The sequence below is a fragment of the Martes martes genome (genome assembly GCF_963455335.1).
Source record: "Martes martes genome assembly, chromosome: 11".
Taxonomy (NCBI): domain Eukaryota; kingdom Metazoa; phylum Chordata; class Mammalia; order Carnivora; family Mustelidae; genus Martes; species Martes martes.
The window spans coordinates 14,350,870-14,370,769 of NC_137899.1; the positions used below are offsets into that span (position 1 = coordinate 14,350,870).

Here is a 19,900-nt window from a genome sequence, read left to right on the forward strand (position 1 = left end):
TTCAAATTAAATAAAATTATGTAAAATTTAAGATTTGGTTCTGTTATGCTAGCACATTTCAAGGGGCCGTAGCTACATGTGACTAGAGGCTGCCATATTGGACAGCACAGATATGGAGCATCAGCATCACCAAAGTTCTGTTGAACAGTGCTGTGCTCAGTGTTTCAGATGTTTTCCTTCAAGAAATTTGGTCACCTCAGTATTTTTTACATGCGTGGGATTTGTATGCTAACCATATTTTTGTTTATCTCTTTTCAGACATTGCCCTGGGACCTATGGACGGTAAGAGTGCTAGAAGATATTTTGATATATCTGGATTCCCAGACATTTGGAAACCCTGTTATATTTTAATTCACCTGTGGTGGGAAGAAGACCTAGACGTGTTTAATGACAGTGTAGTCCCCTAGAGCAATCATCAGCTCCCTGATGGTTCTAAGCATTGCCAGCACCTGTGAACAATGGTAAGGGAAAGAGTGTCAATGTGACACAGCCCTGGATAAGCAAGAATTTGGTGTTAGGCCCCTTTGTGTGCTTCTTCCTGGGGTTATCGGTGGCTACTGGAGATGTTGTAGCAAAGAGCGGGCACATTTTTTGTTGCTTTTAAATAGAACAGAAGAAAACATGGATGAGAAAATGTAAGGGGCAGGCTAATCTTTGTATTATTATGATAATGAAGCTTCCTCAATAAGAATTTGAGCTTTAGAGCCAGATAGCCCTGGATTTGAGCCCAGACTCAACCTTTTATAACAATATGACTTTAAGCATTTATGGAATTGTCTTTCATCAGTCTCTGTATTTCTCATCTGTAAAATAAGGGTAAGGATGCCTATCATAGAGGGTTGTGTGAGGATGAGGTAGATAGTATCTATAGAGTGCTTAGCCGCACATCCAGTACAGATCTATAAAAGGTAGCTGTTACTAGTAATAGTGTGTATTCAGCTAATCTGATGGCTGAGGATGAGCACTTCCAGAAATTAGAATTTGGGGAAAAGACGCGAACAGAGCTTTGTGGTGGCAGCACACCCATGTGGATTCAGAGGGTGACCACACCCATATGGAGACTCACACCCCTCACAGGCGGGGCATTTGCCCTGTTTTGGAAAAGCTCTGGTCATAGGGTCTTCAGAACTCAACTATTGAGTTTCATGATAACTTCTTTTTTAGTGAAACAGCAACAGGAAAGTTTTCTAGATCTAGCTATTCATGGGCCTAATCTTCTAAAGTGGCATTGCTACTCTTGTTCCTCAAAACACAAAGATGACTGCTCCCTTCCCTTCCATAGGAGCGGGTTTATACTGCACTACTTAGGATCCTTGAAGCATCATGGAAGGCTCTTTAGAGAACACCTAAACAATGTCGATTGAAAACATCTTTTATAGTGAGATGGCTTTGCTTGTGTAATCACAAAAAGGGATACATAGATATTTAAATTTGAGCCACATTTGAATTCTGACTACAACTCTGTGTTAATGGTCTTGATGATCAAGAGGACATTCTAATGTTTTGTTATTCCATTATTTCATATCTTTAGCTGAAGTTATAATATACTTTTTCCTAGCTAGGAATGGTATGGTGAGGATGGAGGTATCATCTAGAAGAATCATGGGTCCTTTCAGAGGACAAACCTGCTAAGAATAGTAGCAGTGACAAAAACGCAAAACTATAGCTCCCTGTACATAAATGCTGTTTCTTGATCCTCTCGGTCTCCCCGTGTTGCTCGTTTGTGTGCAGATAATGCTTCTAGGCTGGGGGCGGGGTGGGGGAGAACATGAAGAGAATCATCCAGAGTGGTTAGTAACAGATCGTCCTCCGTATAAACACTACCTCAGAGGCAGAAGCAAGAATGGGGTGAGTTTGGGGGAAGATTTATTCTGATATTGTGTCAGAGCACATGATGTTGTGTACTTTTGTGCCTGCTAGGGCTTGGTCTTATTCTGGTGTTCTCGGGTTTGCTTATTTATTTGAAACTTTGCATTTCAAAGTCTGCTAAATCAGGAGTCTTGTAATAGCCCTAAAACATTTTTGTTAACTAGAAAATGAGAGAGGGGGCGCCTGGGTGGCTCAGTGGGTTAAAGCCTCTGCCTTCGGCTCGGGTCATGATCTCAGGGTCCTGGGATCGAGCCTCGCATCGGGCTCTCTGCTCAGCGGGGAGCCTGCTTCCCCCTCTCTCTCTGCCTGCCTCTCTGCCTACTTGTGATCTCTGTCAAATAAATAAATAGAATCTTTAAAAAAAAAAAAAAAGAAAAAATGAGAGACGCTTTCTTCATGTTCAACTGTGTGGTCTTAAGCAGTATTGACACAAAACTCATTCCTATCACAAAACAAGTTGTGAAACTTAATCTCAAACCAGTAGAAGCTGCAGCTTTCAGGAGACTATTGACTCTGGACAGCATGAGATTTTAATGTGCCAGAGAATTTGCTTCTTTTGACCCATTATTATTATTATTATTGATTATCTTTTTTTTTTTTTTTTAACTCATGCAGACAAGCACTGATTTGGTACAGCCGGTAGGTAAATATCCAGAACATTCTGGATTTTTAAAAATATGTAATGTGTATTATATACATGAATATTATCTAGAATGAGCTTTTTTTTTTCTCATGGCATTGCTAATCTCAGACTTAACCTTAAGACAGTTAATTTAAATGTTCTCTAGCTTTGTTTAACTGGTGCTACTCTACTGAAGAGCTTTGCGTTTCTCATCAAATCTTACCATGATCTGTTTCATCTTCTGTTTTTTTTTTTTTTTCCTTTGCTATTCTGCATACTCTAAAGACTGACTCTTCAAAAAGTCTTTCCCTGTGTAACCTGATCATGGAGGAAACTCCAGGCAGTGGGTTGGCCGAAGAAATTCAAAGATCTCAGATTGACCTAGGTGAATTTATCTGGGGCCCTGATGGTAGTACAGAGAGTGTCAGCCAGGCAGTTACCCAAGGTGGGTCTCAAGAAGGCTCTTCCTGTCTCTCTGAAGCAGAGCAAGACATGGGATTATCCACTGGAATTGCTTCTTCTGCTGACTGGCACACTGTAGCTGAACAGGGTGAGCATGTCGTGGGGCCAGCCCCTCCGTGTGGAAATGAACACCTGTACCCAAAGCCTGTGCCTGAGGCTGAATTTGCCACGGTGGCTTCTACGGAGATGGAGCAGCCTCATGACTTACCTGCCTCAGAGATGGCAACCATAGAAACTGGTGGCCTGGTCAAAGAAAGTCAAGAAGATGTTAAACAGTCAGAAGAAGAAGAAGAGAAAGAGAAGATAGAAGATTCTATGTGGGCAGGTGTGGAGACATGTGAAAAGGTAGACACTAGAGCTATTGATACCAAGGCACTAGAAGGTACAGAGGAGTTGGAGGAGAAAGCGTATGAAAGTACAGGAGACAGGCTAGTAGATCTTCTTAAGACACTAGGAAAGCAAAACCAGGAGGCCTTAGCAGTTAGTAAAGAGGAAATGAGGAAAGATCTAAGAATTGGTTGTAAGGAAATTGAAAAGGCCAATGAAAAATATTTTGATAAGACAGATGTATTAGAAGAAGACCTAGAAAGAGTAGATACGGCAGCTGAATTTAGGGACAGAAGCCAAGGGCTAGATGAGGGGAATCAAGTAGTAATTCATAATTGTGAAATTATAGAGGGCTCTGGAGCTAATCCCGCCCATCACACAGATATTTTTAATCTCCATTTCCAGACTGATTCTGTATCTAATAGTGAACATGAAAGCCCTGAGGGATGTGGTTCAGCTAGAAAAGACACAAGGAAAAATTTAATAGACTCTTCTAACCAGGATATAATACATCACTCAGGACAAGGCAGTGCAGATGCTGAAGAAATTCAGCATAAGGCTATGTTACATACTCCTGGGGTTGACAGGAATGAAAATCAGGCTGTTGTTTCATCATTACAACATCAAGTGGCAGCTCATTCTAGGACAGAGTTTAATTATTCTCTGGAAAATAATGCAAACAGAAGAGATTGGTGTTTGCCTAAGGCAGAAGACTCATTAATAGAGGGGTCTGAAAGTACGGCAACTGGGAACTGTAGCCATACCATTAACTTGCCAACGATTGTAAAAACAGACTCTTGGGCAACATATCCAGGTCAAATCTGGCAGCCGAGCTTGGATCCAGCAGTGAATAGTATGGATATATTAGAATTCTCTGGTATACCAGATGGCCAAGCGAGTGGATTTGCCAGTTGGCTTGATCCTATTAACCACTGGCCTATCAGAGATACAGAAGGTTTAGATAATTGCTGGGAGCATTTAGATACAGTTGAAGGCAAGGTGGACTTAGCAGCGGATTTATGTGGGGAACAAGCCATTGCTAACTGCTGGGAACAAAGCCGAGAGATAGCTAGACCCTTCATTCTGGGAACCTCCCACAATGCTAGCACCGAGAATTCTGCTAGTCCCCAAGACAGTGACATCAGCAACTCAGATTTATCTGAAGATGAAATTGCTAACCAGAGATATGGATTGTTGTACCAAGAAATAGAGCCTGATAAAGAAGAGGTACTTACCCCACTATGTAGTATAGACTAGCCAAAGACTTTTGTAGGTTCTGTTTTCCTAATGTTTCCCACCTACTTCATTATCCATTCATCACTGTCTTCTCTGAGGTTTGCCTCATCTCCTTGAAATCCATGCAGACCAAACACAAATAGGTTGACAAAAAAAAAAAAAAAAAATACAAAAGCAGGATCTTTGTGTTGGGAATTAATGAGTCTATTTTACCATCCCATTTATTATGTTTATTCTATTTTCATTTTTACTGTTCAAACACTAAAAACAACTAAAAATATGTAAAACAGACTAATTTACTCTTCCTAGAGTGATTCTACAGCAGTAAGAGCACATGATATGTTTCTATCCAGGTCCCCTGAAACTATAGACTCTCATAATAGCTTTCAATCCAAAAGATGTATTAGAGAAATACTGAAGATGCTTCTGGATTCTATCAGTGGCCTAAAAAAGGATCTACTTAACCCCTCGTGGCTTTTCTCTGGAATCATCTTCTCATTATTGTGGAAGTGGGCTTTGGTTAACACCGAGCCACACACCAGTAAATATTACTATTTGTAAAAATAATCTTTCTTTGTCAGCCTATTTAAAATAATACTGCATAGCCTTTTGCATTTCCTAAACACTTTCATGCATAGCAACCTTTTGTATTATTTTAAAACATGTCTTCACTTTCCAACTTGTCTGGTGGACATTTACTGATCCCACAAAAATGATAAAACATAACATACTTTGATTTTCTTTTCTGTTTAGGCTTCTGGTGGTACATTTAATGGATTCACCCAGGTAAGAGATCGGTTCGCTGGCACATTCTATCTGCTGAAAATGATACAGATTGTTAAAATATGGACCTCAGTGTTACTGGAATAGCATGATGTTGAAGCATGTCAGTGCAAAACTTGACCCTATGACTTCCAATTTCAGTAATGGAAGCAGTAATAGTGGCAATGTTGTAGGATTGTTGTGAAGAGTCAATGAGACATGCTTGCAGAGCACTTTGGCCAGTAGTACCTACTAAGTGCTTCCCAACTGTAGTAGCTATTAATATTGTTAGCCCTGTCGTGGAATAAGGCTGATTCCTCTACTAGAATTGAGAAGTTCTCCTGACTTGAGAGAGCCACTAGATTCAGCTGTTGGAAGAAAGGAGGTAGGATTTTTTTGAACCAATGGGATGGGTCCTTAGAAAATAGAAATGGTCTTTAGGATCCTCCTTATTCAGATTCATGTAAGAGCCCTACTACTTTGAACCTTACCTCTTCAGTCATTCTTCAGGCAGGAGCTCTTCGAGGCTCAGAAGCCGTAGATTGACTCTGATCAGGAAGGCAGAATTTCCCTTGGGTGTCTGTGGAAGAGGAGCCGCAAGATGGACTGTCCCATCATTCTGTATGACCCAACAGATAGACGGTTGTAACCCACACAAGTGTAGACCATGAAGCTCTCAGGCTCATGGAGTAAGTTCTGAAAACCTCTTCAAGGGAGACTTCAGACAGGCTTATCTGTGATGAATGTTTTATCTCAAAATTAGAGATGAACAGTTTCTAATTTTGACATTTAGAATTTCTCTATTTAAAAGTTTGACTACTTTCCCCCCATGTTACCTGTAAAATGATAAAGGCCGCCCATACGTGAATCCAAATACAGGTACACACAACCATGGAGGGAGAAGATAATGCATCTCTTCAGTCTGCATAAGACTCAGTTGAAAAGTCAAGTCATAAGAATTGTTACTTATTTCTCATTTTTTAAAAACATGTTTATCCATTATAAAGAGTAACAAAATTATATAAGAGCATTTTATAGAAAAAGTTCAGACTGTCATACACCCCCTCCGCTTCCTGTTCCTTAGAGGTAAATACTTTTACTCCTTTTCCCTATTGTTTGATTTCAGCCACATGTGTGTGCATGACTTGCTTATAATGCTACTTCTTGGTCTCTGAAGCATTATCTATTGACTCCTCTCTCCAGAAGGTGCAGACTTAATGTTCCTTCAGACGCCCCCCATCTCAGTTTGCCCTCCCTCCCCTTCCTGCCCTTCGTCTGCTATAGTCCCACCATAGCCATCCAGCCAATCTGTGGTGATAGTATAATAATATCAATACTATTGGTGCCTCCACCATGAGGTTTACCTTTAGTTTTATGCCAACTTTCTGTTCTCCTTTGAGGAAATAATTGCAGCATCTTTTTTGTTTGCTCATTGGTTCATTTGCTTAGTGTTTTAGGGACTTATCACTAATTTAGTCCCATACTCTGTAATAAGTCTCTCCTCGTTTGGTTGGAAAACATTAAACATTTGGTCAGCTTCATCTTCCTGAAGAATTTTCTTGTTTCAGTTTCGGGAGTGTTCTGTCTGAACTGGGTGTTCTCTGGTGATGCCTGCTGCCATAGCTGTTCCCACAGGCTCTCCTGTTAAATCTATCCTAGGCATTGCCTTCACCATTCCCTTGTGTCAATCTATTCCTTTTCAGACAAAAATCTTATTCATTTGGTTTAATTCTACGTACTAAAACCAATCTTCATCCATAAATTAAAGCACATCCTTTTGTAGCTCCCTAAGAAAAATGCATGAGAGGAATATATCTGTGACCTTGTACCTAGGAAAATGTCTTTATCTAAATACATAATGGTCTGTTAGATTAGATATCATATTAGAGTATAATTTTTCCCTTGGAATTTTGAAGATGTTGCTCCATCCATTTCTACTTCCTAATGTTGCCACTGAGAAACTATTGTTTTGATTCTTTTTAAAAATTAATCTTAGATTTAATAAAATTAAGATCATCACGAAAACTCCATGCTAATTTTTAGAATAATTTTCCAACAGAAGTATTCCACAAATAATAACTTTATATCATGTTTGAATTTTATAGTGGGATCATAGAGTCCTTTTTTTGAATTAGTATTTGAGGATTTCATCAGTTTTACCAAAGGCCTTTTTTAATCTTGAATATAATTATTTAAATAGTATTCTTGGGGTGCCTGGGTGGCACAGTCAGTTAAACATCTGAGTCTTGGTTCCAGCTCAGGTCATGATCTCTGGGTCATGAGATCCAGCCCCTCATCAGGCTGCATGCTCCGTGCTGAGTCTACTTAGAGTTTCTCTCTCTTTCTCCCTCTGCCACTCCCTCCCCCACCTCTGCACTTACACTTTCTTTCTCTCTCAAATAAATAAATAAAACTTAAATAAATATAAATAAAATAAATAGTATTCTCATTCTGAGTATCTGCTATGTCACTATCCTTGTTGGTTCTTTTTTCATTTGTTAGCTGGTCTGTAATTGGGCATAACCATTAATTGTCAATGGTTTTGTGTAATACTGTACTGGTACTCCAACATCACTTCGGTCTACTACTAGAAGTTCTGTATCTTATATCAAAATTTTAATTTCAGTTTGCAGGCAATTTGTGTAGAGAATGAAGTATTAAAAATTACTGGGAAATGATAGATATTAGTCTTTTTTTAGGTTTTTATTTTAGTTCCAATATAGTAAACATACAGTCTTATGTTAATTTCAGGGGAATGGATAAGGAAGAGATGGTATATATACAATAGAATATTACTCAGCCATAAAAAGCAATGAAATCTTGCCATTTGCTACAGTGTGGATAGAGCTCCACAGTATAATGTTGAGTGAAATAAGTCAGTCAGAGAAAGACAAATAACATAAGATTTCACTCATATGTGGAATTTAAGAAATAAAACAAATGAGCAAAAGAATGAAAAAAGAGAAAGAGAGACAAACCAAGAAACAGACTCTTTAATTGTAGAGAACAAACTGATAGTTACCAGAGGGGAGATGGGGTAGGGGGGATGGGGCAAATAGGTGATGGGGATTGAGGAGTGCACTTGTGATGAGCACCGGGTGATACATGGAAGTGCTGAATCACTATATTGTTTTGATTCTTGAAATTTTAAAGAAAACTCTTCTTTATCTCTCTTTCTGTCTCTGCCCTCAGCTATACTACTTTCTCTTTGTCTCTGGAAGTTTGTAGAATCTCTTTTTTACCTTGTGCTTCTGAAATTTTATAGTGATTTACTGTTGTCTGAGTCTATTTCATGTATTGCACTGAGGCTCTTTTAATCAAAATCTATGTCGTCTAGTGGGGGAATTTTTTTTAATCTCACTGGGGGTTTCTCTTCTGTTTTCTAAGTCTTCTAGTTGTTTTCTTTGCTTTTTCCTTTTCTTGGTCATCTTTCTCTGCTTTCCAGCTCTTTCAACAGATATTTCACTACTTTTTTTTTTTTTAATTTCCAAGAGCTCTTTTTGTTGACTGAATATTTGTTTTTTAACCGCATCCTCTTATTATGTCATGAATACAACACTTCCATTATATCTCTGGAAGTATCAATAATCATGACCATTTTGAAGGTCTTTTTCTACCTAGAAAGTCTTTGTTTCTTCCACTTCTTCTTCTTTTTTTTTTAAACTATTCAGCTTTTCCTTTTATTATTTGAGACTCTTCCTAAATGTCTGGTGATCTTGGTCTACTCATATTTAAGAGTGGGACAAGAAAAAAGCTGACAAGGAACTTTTACAGGTAGATAGAACTCATTGACTGTAGTTATTGTTCTGGAATTTTCTGGTTCATTTTTCCTGTTAAGAAGCCCTTGATATGAAATTCTGTTGGCATTTTTCTTGGGCTGGTTAAACTTCTAGCTCTTCTGGTCTCCTGTCTGGTGGATATAATGGGAGGTGGATGGTAAAGAAGTTGGGGGTTAGAGGGAAGGTGACCCGGGCTCTCAGTTTGTTTTGTAAATGCTCCCTTAAGTCCGCTACTTTCCTAATACGTCTCTGTTCCCCAGTCCAGAGGCCCTCTGTTTCAGCCTCTGTGGAAATAATGTCAAGTCTTGTGCTGCAATGAAGAGATATTGCTTGGTTTTCGGATACATGAAAAGATCTTAAGGTCCAGTTGCTTTTTAATAGACTTCCAGCCAATTCCCTGTCTTTAGAAGCACACAGCTTCCATTTCCCTTGGTCCCTGTGTTCTAATTCTTGATCCTTTGGGAGATCTGAGTAACACACTGGGTTGTGTTTTTGGCATTTCCTACATCATCTTAGGATACAGAATTTTGGCAGGGTCCACTAAATTACTCTTTTGTCAGCTTTTCAGTTTCAAAATGTTGTTGCTCTTATCTTTCTTCTCATTCTTTTTATGCTCATGGATTTATGCCTTTTTAAATTTACTTTATGAAATTCCCTTTATTGTTTACTTTGGATTCTAGAGGTAACAGAGGTAATTGCCTCAATACAACATCTTTAACTCATAGTCACCGTCTCATTTTTTCTATTGGGGAGCCCTGATATAAAATTCTTTGGGTACTTTTATTTTTTTTCTTCAACTGGTCAGATTAACCAGGAAAGACTCTTCTGGTCTTCTCTCTGGTGAGTATAAGTCTGGCTACCAGCATAATGAGAGATGAATATTGTCCTTTAGATCACTGTTCCCTTAGATTTATTCCAGCTTGATTTTTTTTTTAGGTCAATGAATACATGGTGTAACATTTTTTCAGTTACGACTCATTATTAACCCGTAGAAGTCACACCCAGGTGATAGAGTAAGATTGAATTTCTAACATTTAAAAAGTGTGAATTTGTAGCTTAGAGCCACTAAATTCTAATTTAGTGTAGATGTCTAGAAGAGAAGCTACAGAACAAAAACGACCCTGAGGTCACCACCCCTTTTTTCAAATGACTCTTACTGTACTATTGTGTGGTAACTCGCTAGCTCACAGTTATGTTTAAAACATTTACTGTTAAAATTACTTTGGCATTATCTGCATTTATGATTGAAAATAAAAGGAGACTTTTTAAAGCTTTATAATGTATTTATTGATACAATTGATGGAAGCTAATTGAAATGATATCTTTCTTGTTTTTTTTTAAAGCAAATTAAGCTGGAATCTTCATAATTTTTCATTTTCTGTTTACTTCCCAATTTTTAGCCCCAGGACACTTCATTATTCACAATGCAGACAGACCAGAGCATGATCTGTAACTTGGTAAGTTGACATTGGTGTGTATTTTGAGGGCATTGTTAGTTAGTACTGCACATACTGGGATTGATCATTCTAGATTATCTAGAGCTTGAACATCCAGAATGTGGTTTCTGCAGCCCTTTCTTTTTAGGAAAGAGGAAGGAAAGCTTCTGAGAAATCTCACTGTGACTTTCATTTTGGTTCCCTCTATTTATAGAGGCACTTCCACCTGAGTGTAACTTACTCCACAGGATTGGAAATGAAATTGCCTCAAGAATTCATGCTTCAGGATAGATCCTTGCTTCTTGAGCCTGAAGCTACCTCATTTCTCATCTCCTCCCTCCAGTGTTTTAGTTGTAGAAAGAAGTCACATGTACTAGAGAAGTGATTCCCCTGTTGCCGCCAAAGGACACGAGGACAAAGCTTAGCTAGGGCATGAGTAGGAGCAGACAGAATTACTCTCGGTATCAGAGGAGATTCCAACAAGATTGTTGTTGCAGTTATCATGGGAAACCTTTTCTGCAGCAGCTTGTTGGGGAAGTTGAAGGAAGAGGCCTTGAGCGATGTTACTTGTGAGCTTGGTGGCCGTAGGCTACGCAGGACAGGGTGTTCATGAATGTTATTTGTAGCTCACTGGCTTTCCCGTGGGAATGCGATATAATTATCCCAGCTCCTGGCTTCCACATTAGAAGCTTAGAATCAGATTTAAGTAGAATAAATTTTTCTTTTTAGATGATTTCACTTCTAAGTAAGGAATTCAATTCTGGGAAGTTTGTCTTAAAGCTTACTTTGATAATTTCTCAAACGCCAGTATGTCTGTAATACCTTGTCTATCGATTGTCATACTTTTTGCCTTTTGGGTAACCAGGTGAGAGGTGGAGTCTATGTGACCTGCAAGTAAAGATTTAAATGTTTAAAGTGCAAATTATGTTGGGGTTGATAATGGAGCCAGAGAGACTTACATGTCATGTTCCTCGCTGATTTTCAGCCTGGGTGTGGAGTAGGGGTTATACCAACACTGGAGGATGAGATTTTTAATTATCAGTTGTGAAGGGATCAAGAGAAAGATGGAGAAATATTGGTATTTAAAGAAGGCAGTGGATCATATTTAAACTCCCACCTATTACTCTGATGCAAAAATCCAGGCATAGTATCCAGTGGTTTTTGAGTTTCTTAAAACATCTTCCTATTCCCCTCAGCTTGTTGTGGGAGCTTCTGTTATCTGCTCTTCTCTCCTGTGGATATGTGTTCTTTGAAGCAGTTATTTGCACCTTCTTTCCATTGGGGAACTTAGCTTTGTCATGCCCAGCATTGCAGATGCTGCTAACATTGGCTAAGCCATGTGAGGAACTAGGAAATCATAGTGAAACCATGTCTCCCACGGAGTTGCAATGGCCTGCTTTCCATCTTATGACAGAGGATACTGAAAAATGTGCAGGAGGCTATGCTGCTTATTTTGTTCTAAAGGAAGAATTCCATTTCTGTGACTCAGAGTTAAGCCATTGTGACATCCCACTGCCACCAATAAATTTAGAGTATATTTCTCCTTTGAATGTGTGACAGTCGCCACCCCAGCAAACAATAGGAAATGATCACGAGTGCTCCTAAATAGGGATGGCATGCTATCAACCCATTTGCAAGGTCTGTTCAGGGAGGAAACTTGTAGAAAAAAATATGGTAGAAGTAGAGCATAATTCTGATAGGAATAATTTAGATTTTTCCATGAGATGTAGTTCACAATTTACCTTTGCTTTTCTTCTATCTTGAGAAATATTTACAATTTTACACTATCTTAGAAGGAATCAAAGGGTGACTTCCATTTCTAAGTTGGAGTAGTTGATTTTATGTACAATCATGCTGTCGTGTTTATCCTTACTCATCACTGAGATATATTTGTCCCCCTAATATTAAAGTTGTAAAACTGCATAGGCATATGGTACTATATCACGTGATATGATAGTATAGGGGAAATGTTGTGACTTGTGAGGACATAACCAATCCTACATTCTCTTCAAACTGTGCTTCTGTTACATTGCCTGATTTCAGCAAGCGAATGCAATTCAGCTCCTATGCAAAATCACTTACTTATTCTTGCCTTATATGAAACTTCAAGATTTCTCTGGACTTCCAAGAAACCCAGGCTTTGATACAAATTTTTTTTTTCATTTTAAGTTATCTCTGTATTTTTTTATGTACAACGATATATGTATTTGACTCCTACTTTGAAACTTCCCTTGGCTCCTTATCTGGCTTTAAACTTTCTCCTTAGATACTCAGCCCACAGGGGACAGCCCTCTGTATGTGGATTTCTTGGTGCTTTATCAAATTGCCCTTCCTATCCTTGTTGTGTAGGTCATTTGATACCATCCTCGCATAGCAAATCACCTTGATTTCCAAATTGCAAGGTCATACCCTAAGAGCTTATGATATCTTTTTGCTGCTCTGTAACCATATTCCATTACAAAAATAATTCTTTCTGAACAATAAAAGTGAAATCTTTTCCCATAAAAACTCCTTAAAGTATATTAGAGTGAATTTTATCTCATTCTTTCTTAAAAATTGTGTCAGGTTACCCTGTAAAGGTTATAAAAGCCTGTAAAAGTATCAAATCTCTACACACTTATCTACCAAAGTGTCCTTTCCTTTTTATTATGCCCTTTAAAGGGAAGGGCGGTGTGGAATCAAGGCCTGAGTCGCAGTGGAGGGTTTGGTGGGGGGCACAAGAGAAACATTTTGTGTATTTATCCAACACTAAGCTAGTCATCACTCACTTACTATAATCTCAGTCGAACCACCCCACTGCTTCTGTATGGAACTTGCCATGCTCACCAACCTCCGTGGGCAGGTATGAGAGGGGGAGAGCTAGAGGAGGCCCTTCATTGCTTCGGGTGAGAAAGAGTCTGACAGAAGTGAACCAGTTTCTCCAATCCCAGTATTTGTTAGAGAATTCTTCCTTCTCGAGAAAAACACTTTAACTTTCTTACAGTTTGAATGTCCTGATGGGAAAGAACCTTAGTGTGCCTTCTAGTGGTCATCCATTTGGTGAAGTAATGCTGCTAAATAAACACGCTTACGTTAGTCAAAATTGAAAAAGAGGAAACATTGTCAGTAACTGTGGTGACTGCATTCGATCTGGTGGTTTTAATGGCCCGTTGTGACTTAATAGTGCTAATTTTAAAACTAACAAAGTCCACAGCTTAAGAGAGTCCAGAGGTTTGATTCAGCATATATTTGGAGGATGTCTATGAGTTAAGGTCACGGTGGGATGGAAAGACGTCACTGTTATCCACAGAGTTAGAAGTGTCTAATTGGTACCAGCGAGGATATCGTCCTTTAGTTCTTTACGTAATTAGCTTATTATAGGAAAAGAAATGGATTGTTAAGAATTTGTTGGGAGCAGGAGAGAAACGGAACAAGAAACTGAACAGGAAATTTATTTGATTGTGGTGGCTACTTGCCAAGTAGCTGGGTCTGCCTCCCAGCCAGAGCAGTGACAACAATGGCTTCGTAATGACCTACTCATGCAGATAAATGTGTTTTGATCTGAATATTGGGATAAGCCCTCAATTTTGGGTGCAGTGCATGTCAGCAGAGCTTGGAGGTCCCAGAACCACATGCCTCTGAGCTCTTCATACTTTCTTTCTACTGGCAAAGTTGGGGAGCTCCTGGGATTGCCTCCCTCTATCAGATAGCAGAGAGTAACACTTCAGGATCCCTTGTAGATGTCCTCAAGTTGCAAGTAAGTAAAATGAGTAACCAAAATGGTAAGTCTTTGTCAGACTTGAAGGGAAACAATAGCACTTGGTGATGCTGCAGGGAAGCTTAGTAAGAGTCCATTTCTAGACTTTTCAGTGAAGCGCTCATGACCAGGTGTGGGGCTTTTTTCCAACACAGGTTTAATGAAGCTAGTTGCCTATAGGATGACAAAGTCTTAATTGCCCAGTATTTTGTGATGTTACCTGTTCACATGTTGAATCTTTTTCCTCTAACGTTCAAAACAATTAAAGGCTGAATCTGAACAGGCTCCGCCCACAGAGCCGAAAGCAGAGGAGGCCCCTGTCGTTGCTGCACCTGCTGTTGGGCTGGACTCTGGACTGGACACCCAGGCTGAGGAGCCAGTGGAGGGGGCCGTGGTGAGCACCGCCCCCCTCCCACCCTCCACCTGCCTCCCCTGCCATAGCCCTGCGCCTCTCATGATCTCATTTCTCCCTCCTCATCCATGCTTCACTTGTGCTAAATCACCTCGTCTGCCATGGCTCCCCAGGTTCAAATAGGCTTTGTGCCTTTGACAGTGAAACTTCGTTCTCTTTTATGTTTTTAAGAGGAAGATATCCAGAGGTCTGATCTTAAGAACTAGAGAGAAATGTCACATAGCCACGGCTTGGTTCTCAAAAAAGGATGCTTCCATTCTTTTCTGAGATGCTCCCCTTCATGGTATGTAGGTTGTAGAACTCACAAATAACCAACCTCGTTACTGTTTTGCTCTACCTCTGATGGCTAGAGATGCACCTCCAGCGAGGGACCAAACTGCAGGTGATAAACAGAAGAATCATAAATTTGTGGGTTGTGTCTCCATATTTATTTCTCATTAATATTAGTTTGGTAGGTTGGTTAAGCCCTGACAAGGGATTGAAATCCCATACTAAAATCCTTGAATCTATAAAGATTCTTGTGTTGTACAACCATTTCCTCAAAATCATGTCTGGTGTTGGCTCTTACAATAAGAGGGACCTTGAGGATGTAGAGGGTGGGGGCCCTTTGTCTGCTTGGAAACCTGCTCTTACCCCATTCCATACAGCCATATGCCTACTGCATCACAAACTGGGATGAGCTCTGTGTGGAATATGCATGTTGAATTGGATAGTGTAACATTCATGAAAGTGTAGGATAATACTAAGGAAACTTTAATTCAAAATACTCATGGAAAGGGGCACCTGGGTGGCTCAGTCAGTTGGGTATGTGACTCTTGATCTCAGCTCATGTCTTGATCTCAGTTCAAGCTCCACACTGGTCTCCATGCTGGGCATGGAACCTACTTAAAAAAAAAACAAAAACAAAAACAAAAAACAGCTCATGAAGAATGAAAAATAGTCTGTTGATGAAATACAGTTAAAGTGTCTCCCAAGAATCTCAATCAGGTTACCATTTCCTACAGCCCTTTATAGAATCTGTACAAAGACAAGAAACAGTCTCCCTCTCCCCCAAAATAACTTTGACTAAATTAGGTAACAAGAGAAATTGAAGTTATATTTCTTACTATTATTTGTTGTTATTTTACCAGGAAGAGGGTAGGTTATCTGTCAAATCTAGAGTTTATTAATAGAGTAGAAAAATAAATAATAGAGCAAGATAGTGATGGGAAATACAGATTAAGAATAACTCAAAAAAAATCATATTTTCCATTTAGAGATACAGAGCTGGACCAAGTCCTGTAGGGAAAATAAGAAGTGTGTTCTGCTAGGTTAAGTCCCTCTTGGAAGTGCTGTTTGCATGGAATGTGGATTGGGGAATGCTGAGGCTCTAGGTTCCAGCATCTGCTTTTTCTCCCAGACTCACTAGTGATCTCCATACATCTATGCAGAGGGGCCCTTTCATGTGGGGACAGATTGTGATGTGTTCTCCCCCTTAGCTTTAAGAATATTTAAATAACAAAGGAAGGGAAAGATAGATTTGATTTTGTTTTACTGCTGTTAAAATTTAAGAAAGAGATGTGATTTTTCAAAAAATACGGATGATATAAAGGAGTTAGAAAGATATTGTTGAGTTTCAGATGTTGATTTAGAAATGGCTTCATTTCCAAAAAGTTCTTACCAGTTTCTATTTTGTATAGTAGCACAGACTTCATCCTCACCAGTGTAGTTTTTTTTGTTTGTTTGTTTTTAAGATTTTGTTTATTTGACGCAGAGAGAGAAATCACAAGTAGGCAGAGAGGCAGGCGGGGGGCCAGGGAGGGTGGGAAGCAGGCTCCCCGCTGAGCAGAGAGCCCGATGCAGGACCCGATCCCAGGACCCTGAGATCATGACCTGAGTCGAAGGCAGAGGCTTTAACGTACTGAGCCACCCAGGCGCCCCCCCCCCCCTCACCAGTGTTTTTAAACCACATTGGTTCCATGGCCCAGACTACTCAGTGTAAGGCTTCATGCCAAAATACCCATGGTTTTGAGCAAAGCTCTTTGATGTTGTGCAGTAGCTAGGAAGTGTGAAATAGACAAGCTCACGTGTTACACATGGGCTGGAATATTGATCTCCTATGATCACCTCTCTGAGGGCCTTGGCCTCGTATCTTGCACACCTATCCTTATTTTAACAGACTTATATAAGTAGGTTTTGTTTTTTCAGACCCCAAATTTACTGGTTTTCCAGTGAACAATATAAATAGCTACTGGAGCACCTGGGTGACTCAGTGGGTTAAAGCCTCTGCTTTTGGCTCAGGTCATGATCCCAGGGTCCTGGGATCGAGCCCTGCATCCGGCTCTCTGCTCCACGGAGAGCCTGCTTCCTCCTGTCTCTGCCTGCCTCTCTGCCTACTTGTAATCTCTGTCTGCCAAATAAATAAATAAAATCTTTAAATAGTTACCAATCATTATGTAGCTACTATACCATACCTACTATAAAGATTTATAATCTTTTTAACCAAGGGTGAACTTAAACATATATTTTTTTAAATGTGTGATTATGGGGCACCTGGGTAGCTCAGTGGGTTAAGCCTCTGCCTTCAGCTCAGGTCATGATCTCAGGGTCCTAGGATCGAGCCCTGCATCGGGCTCTCTGCTCAGCAAGAAGCCTGCTTCCCCCTCTCTCTCTCTCTGCCTGCCTCTCTGCCTACTTGTGATCTCTGTCTGTCAAATAAATAAATAAATAATTTTTTAAAAAATGTATGGTTACAGAGGCACCTGGGTGGCTCAGTTAGTTAAGTGTCTGCCTTGGGTTCAGGTAATGATCCCCAGGGTCCTGGGATAGAGCCCTGCATCAGGCTCCCTGCTCAGTATGGAGTCTGCTTCTCCCTTTCCCTTTGCCTGCCACTCCCCTTGCTTATGCACACTCTCTCTCTCTCTTTCTGCTAAATAAATAAATCTTTAAAACAAAAACAAAACAAAGTGTACAGTACAGCCATCAAGCATCACTAAAACCAGCTTCCCTAGTGTTGGGTAAGGAGATATTTGATAGCATTTTTCATTCTGAAAATACTTGTCTCCTAAAGCTGACAAGTGAACTTTAGAGAATCAAACAATTGGATTCCCTATGAAATGTAAGGCAATTTGGAAAGTCTTGTGAAGGATTCAGGTATCTGCTGACACCCAGAGGCTATGCAAGAACAGCAGGTACAAGCCACCTGTGAGCCACCCTCTCTGAGGAGAAGCTTGAGTAGTTCACTTCTCCATCCTCATACAATCAGAAAAATAATAGTACAAGATACAAGAGGGCAGCTTACCTCAGTTTGCCTAATGCTCATCCAAGGTCGCTACTGCCTATGTGTTTTACTTAAAGTTTTTTTCAAATTTTTTAAAATATATTTTTATTCATTTGAGAGAGAGAGAGAAAGAAATCATGAGTGGGGTGAGGGACAGGGGGAGAGGGAGAAGCAGACTCCCCGCTGAGCAGAGATCCCGACGTGGTGCTCCATCCCAGGATCATAATATCATGACCTGAGTCGAAGTCAAGACCCTTAAGAGACTGAGCCACCTGAGTGCCCCAATCTGTGTGTTTTAAATTTGCATACTTGGATCGAGTCTTTTCTCCCCCATGCTCATGTTCTCTCTTGTACTTAAGAAAATACCATCCTGTAGAATGTATTTTTTTTAAGATTTTGTTTATTTATTGACAGAGATCACAAGTAGGCAGAGAGGCAGGCAGAGGGAGAGGGGGAAGCAGGCTCCCTGCCGAGCAGAGAGCCCAATGTAGGGCTCGATCCCAGGACCCTGGGATCATGACCTGAGTTGAAGGCAGAGGCTTAACCCACTGAGCCACCCAGGTGCCCCATATAGAATGTATTTTTGTTCTCCAGTGTAGATTTATAGCTTCTTTCTTCTGGTCGTAATAATCTAAGATAATATTAAGGTTATTTTTTCTAAAGAAAGGTCTCCTCCTTTGCTAGATGTGTGATATTTTGTTGTAAAGACGCAAAAAATCCACATTGTGTTCTGAGCATTAATTAATAGTTTGGCTATGGCTGTCATCAGTTAGGATTGGGTTGAAGTGACCTTTTGAGGTCATCCTTTGTGCTGCCAAAATGTCACCACAGTTATTATTTCAGGTCTTGACAATCCATTTTATATGTGGTGAAGTTTGTGGTGGTTTTGTTAAAAAAAGAAAAAAAGAAGAGGCAAATGTAATTTCAAAAACAGGGAATTTTAACAAAGAAACCTGGGGCTTTCAAGCAAAATAACTATTACATTTTTGTTGTTTTAGTTTTTCCCTACAGTACTAAATTGCACTTGCATATCTATAGGATGTATGAAGGAAGAAACGAGCACATGCCTTCTATTCAAGTGGACAGAAATCTTCCTGGCAACATGAAGTTCATCTATGAACTGTGGTTTGGCATATATACATATATATCCAGTGGTTTAAATTGGTCTTGACAAATCAACTGAAGTCTGGTGACGTTTATAAAAAAAAAAAATGCAGCGAAAACAAAAGTAGTCCCCAAAATAATAGGCTAGTGTTTCATCTTCCAGGATTCTCCATCAATTCTAAAAACATCTTTATCTTGATCTTTTTCCCATTTATGTTTTAGAAATGATACTAACCCTAAAATAAATTTTAAAGAGCCAAAACTTGTTTCTTGTTCAGATGTTGCCATGTTGTATAAGTAATGGCAATCATCTTTAGGAAAATAAATGATTAGTATTTGTCTCAGATACGTATCAGAGAATTAGGTTAAGAATCAGATGAAGATTTTTATGCATATTGATTCCATTTTCTTGTAGAGAGTCATATTCTAATTTTTTGTAAATTTCTGTCAGCTCCTGTATTTTGCTCTAATTACGTGAACTGGACCAATAACCTTTTTTTTTTTATTTTTTTGGCCTATTGTTTTTAAAGAAATACACTGCAATTCATTTTAGGGTTAGCTTCATTTCTAGAACATAAATGGGAAAAAGATCAAGATAAAGATGTTTTTAGAATTGATGGAGATTCCTGGAAGATGAAACACTGGCATATTATTTTGGGGACTATTTTGTTTCTGCTGCATTTTTTTTTTTTAAACGTCACCAGACTTCAGTTGACTTGTCAAGACCAATCTAAACCACTGGGTATATACATATATATGCCAAACCACAGTTCATAGATGAACTGCATGTTGCCAGGAAGATTTCTGTCTGCTTGAATAGAAGGCATGTGTTCGTTTCTTTCTTCATGGAGTTGACAAGTATGATTTGAGACCTCTCTAGATGTCAGGATTTGTTC

General features: G+C 39.4%; 1 protein-coding gene across 1 annotated transcript in view; it reads left to right on the top strand.

The window, feature by feature from the left end:
• The window catches only part of AMPH (amphiphysin), a gene marked incomplete at its 5' end in the record, with an annotated part of 245,667 nt that overhangs the window by 202,444 nt on the left and 23,323 nt on the right, over positions 1 to 19,900 (top strand). The window contains 5 exons of the mRNA XM_080818126.1: positions 259 to 282; positions 2,485 to 2,508; positions 5,270 to 5,302; positions 10,458 to 10,514; positions 14,498 to 14,623. Coding sequence (XP_080674252.1) covers positions 259 to 282; positions 2,485 to 2,508; positions 5,270 to 5,302; positions 10,458 to 10,514; positions 14,498 to 14,623 — 264 coding nt within the window. The remainder of the gene's footprint in view (positions 1 to 258; positions 283 to 2,484; positions 2,509 to 5,269; positions 5,303 to 10,457; positions 10,515 to 14,497; positions 14,624 to 19,900) is intronic.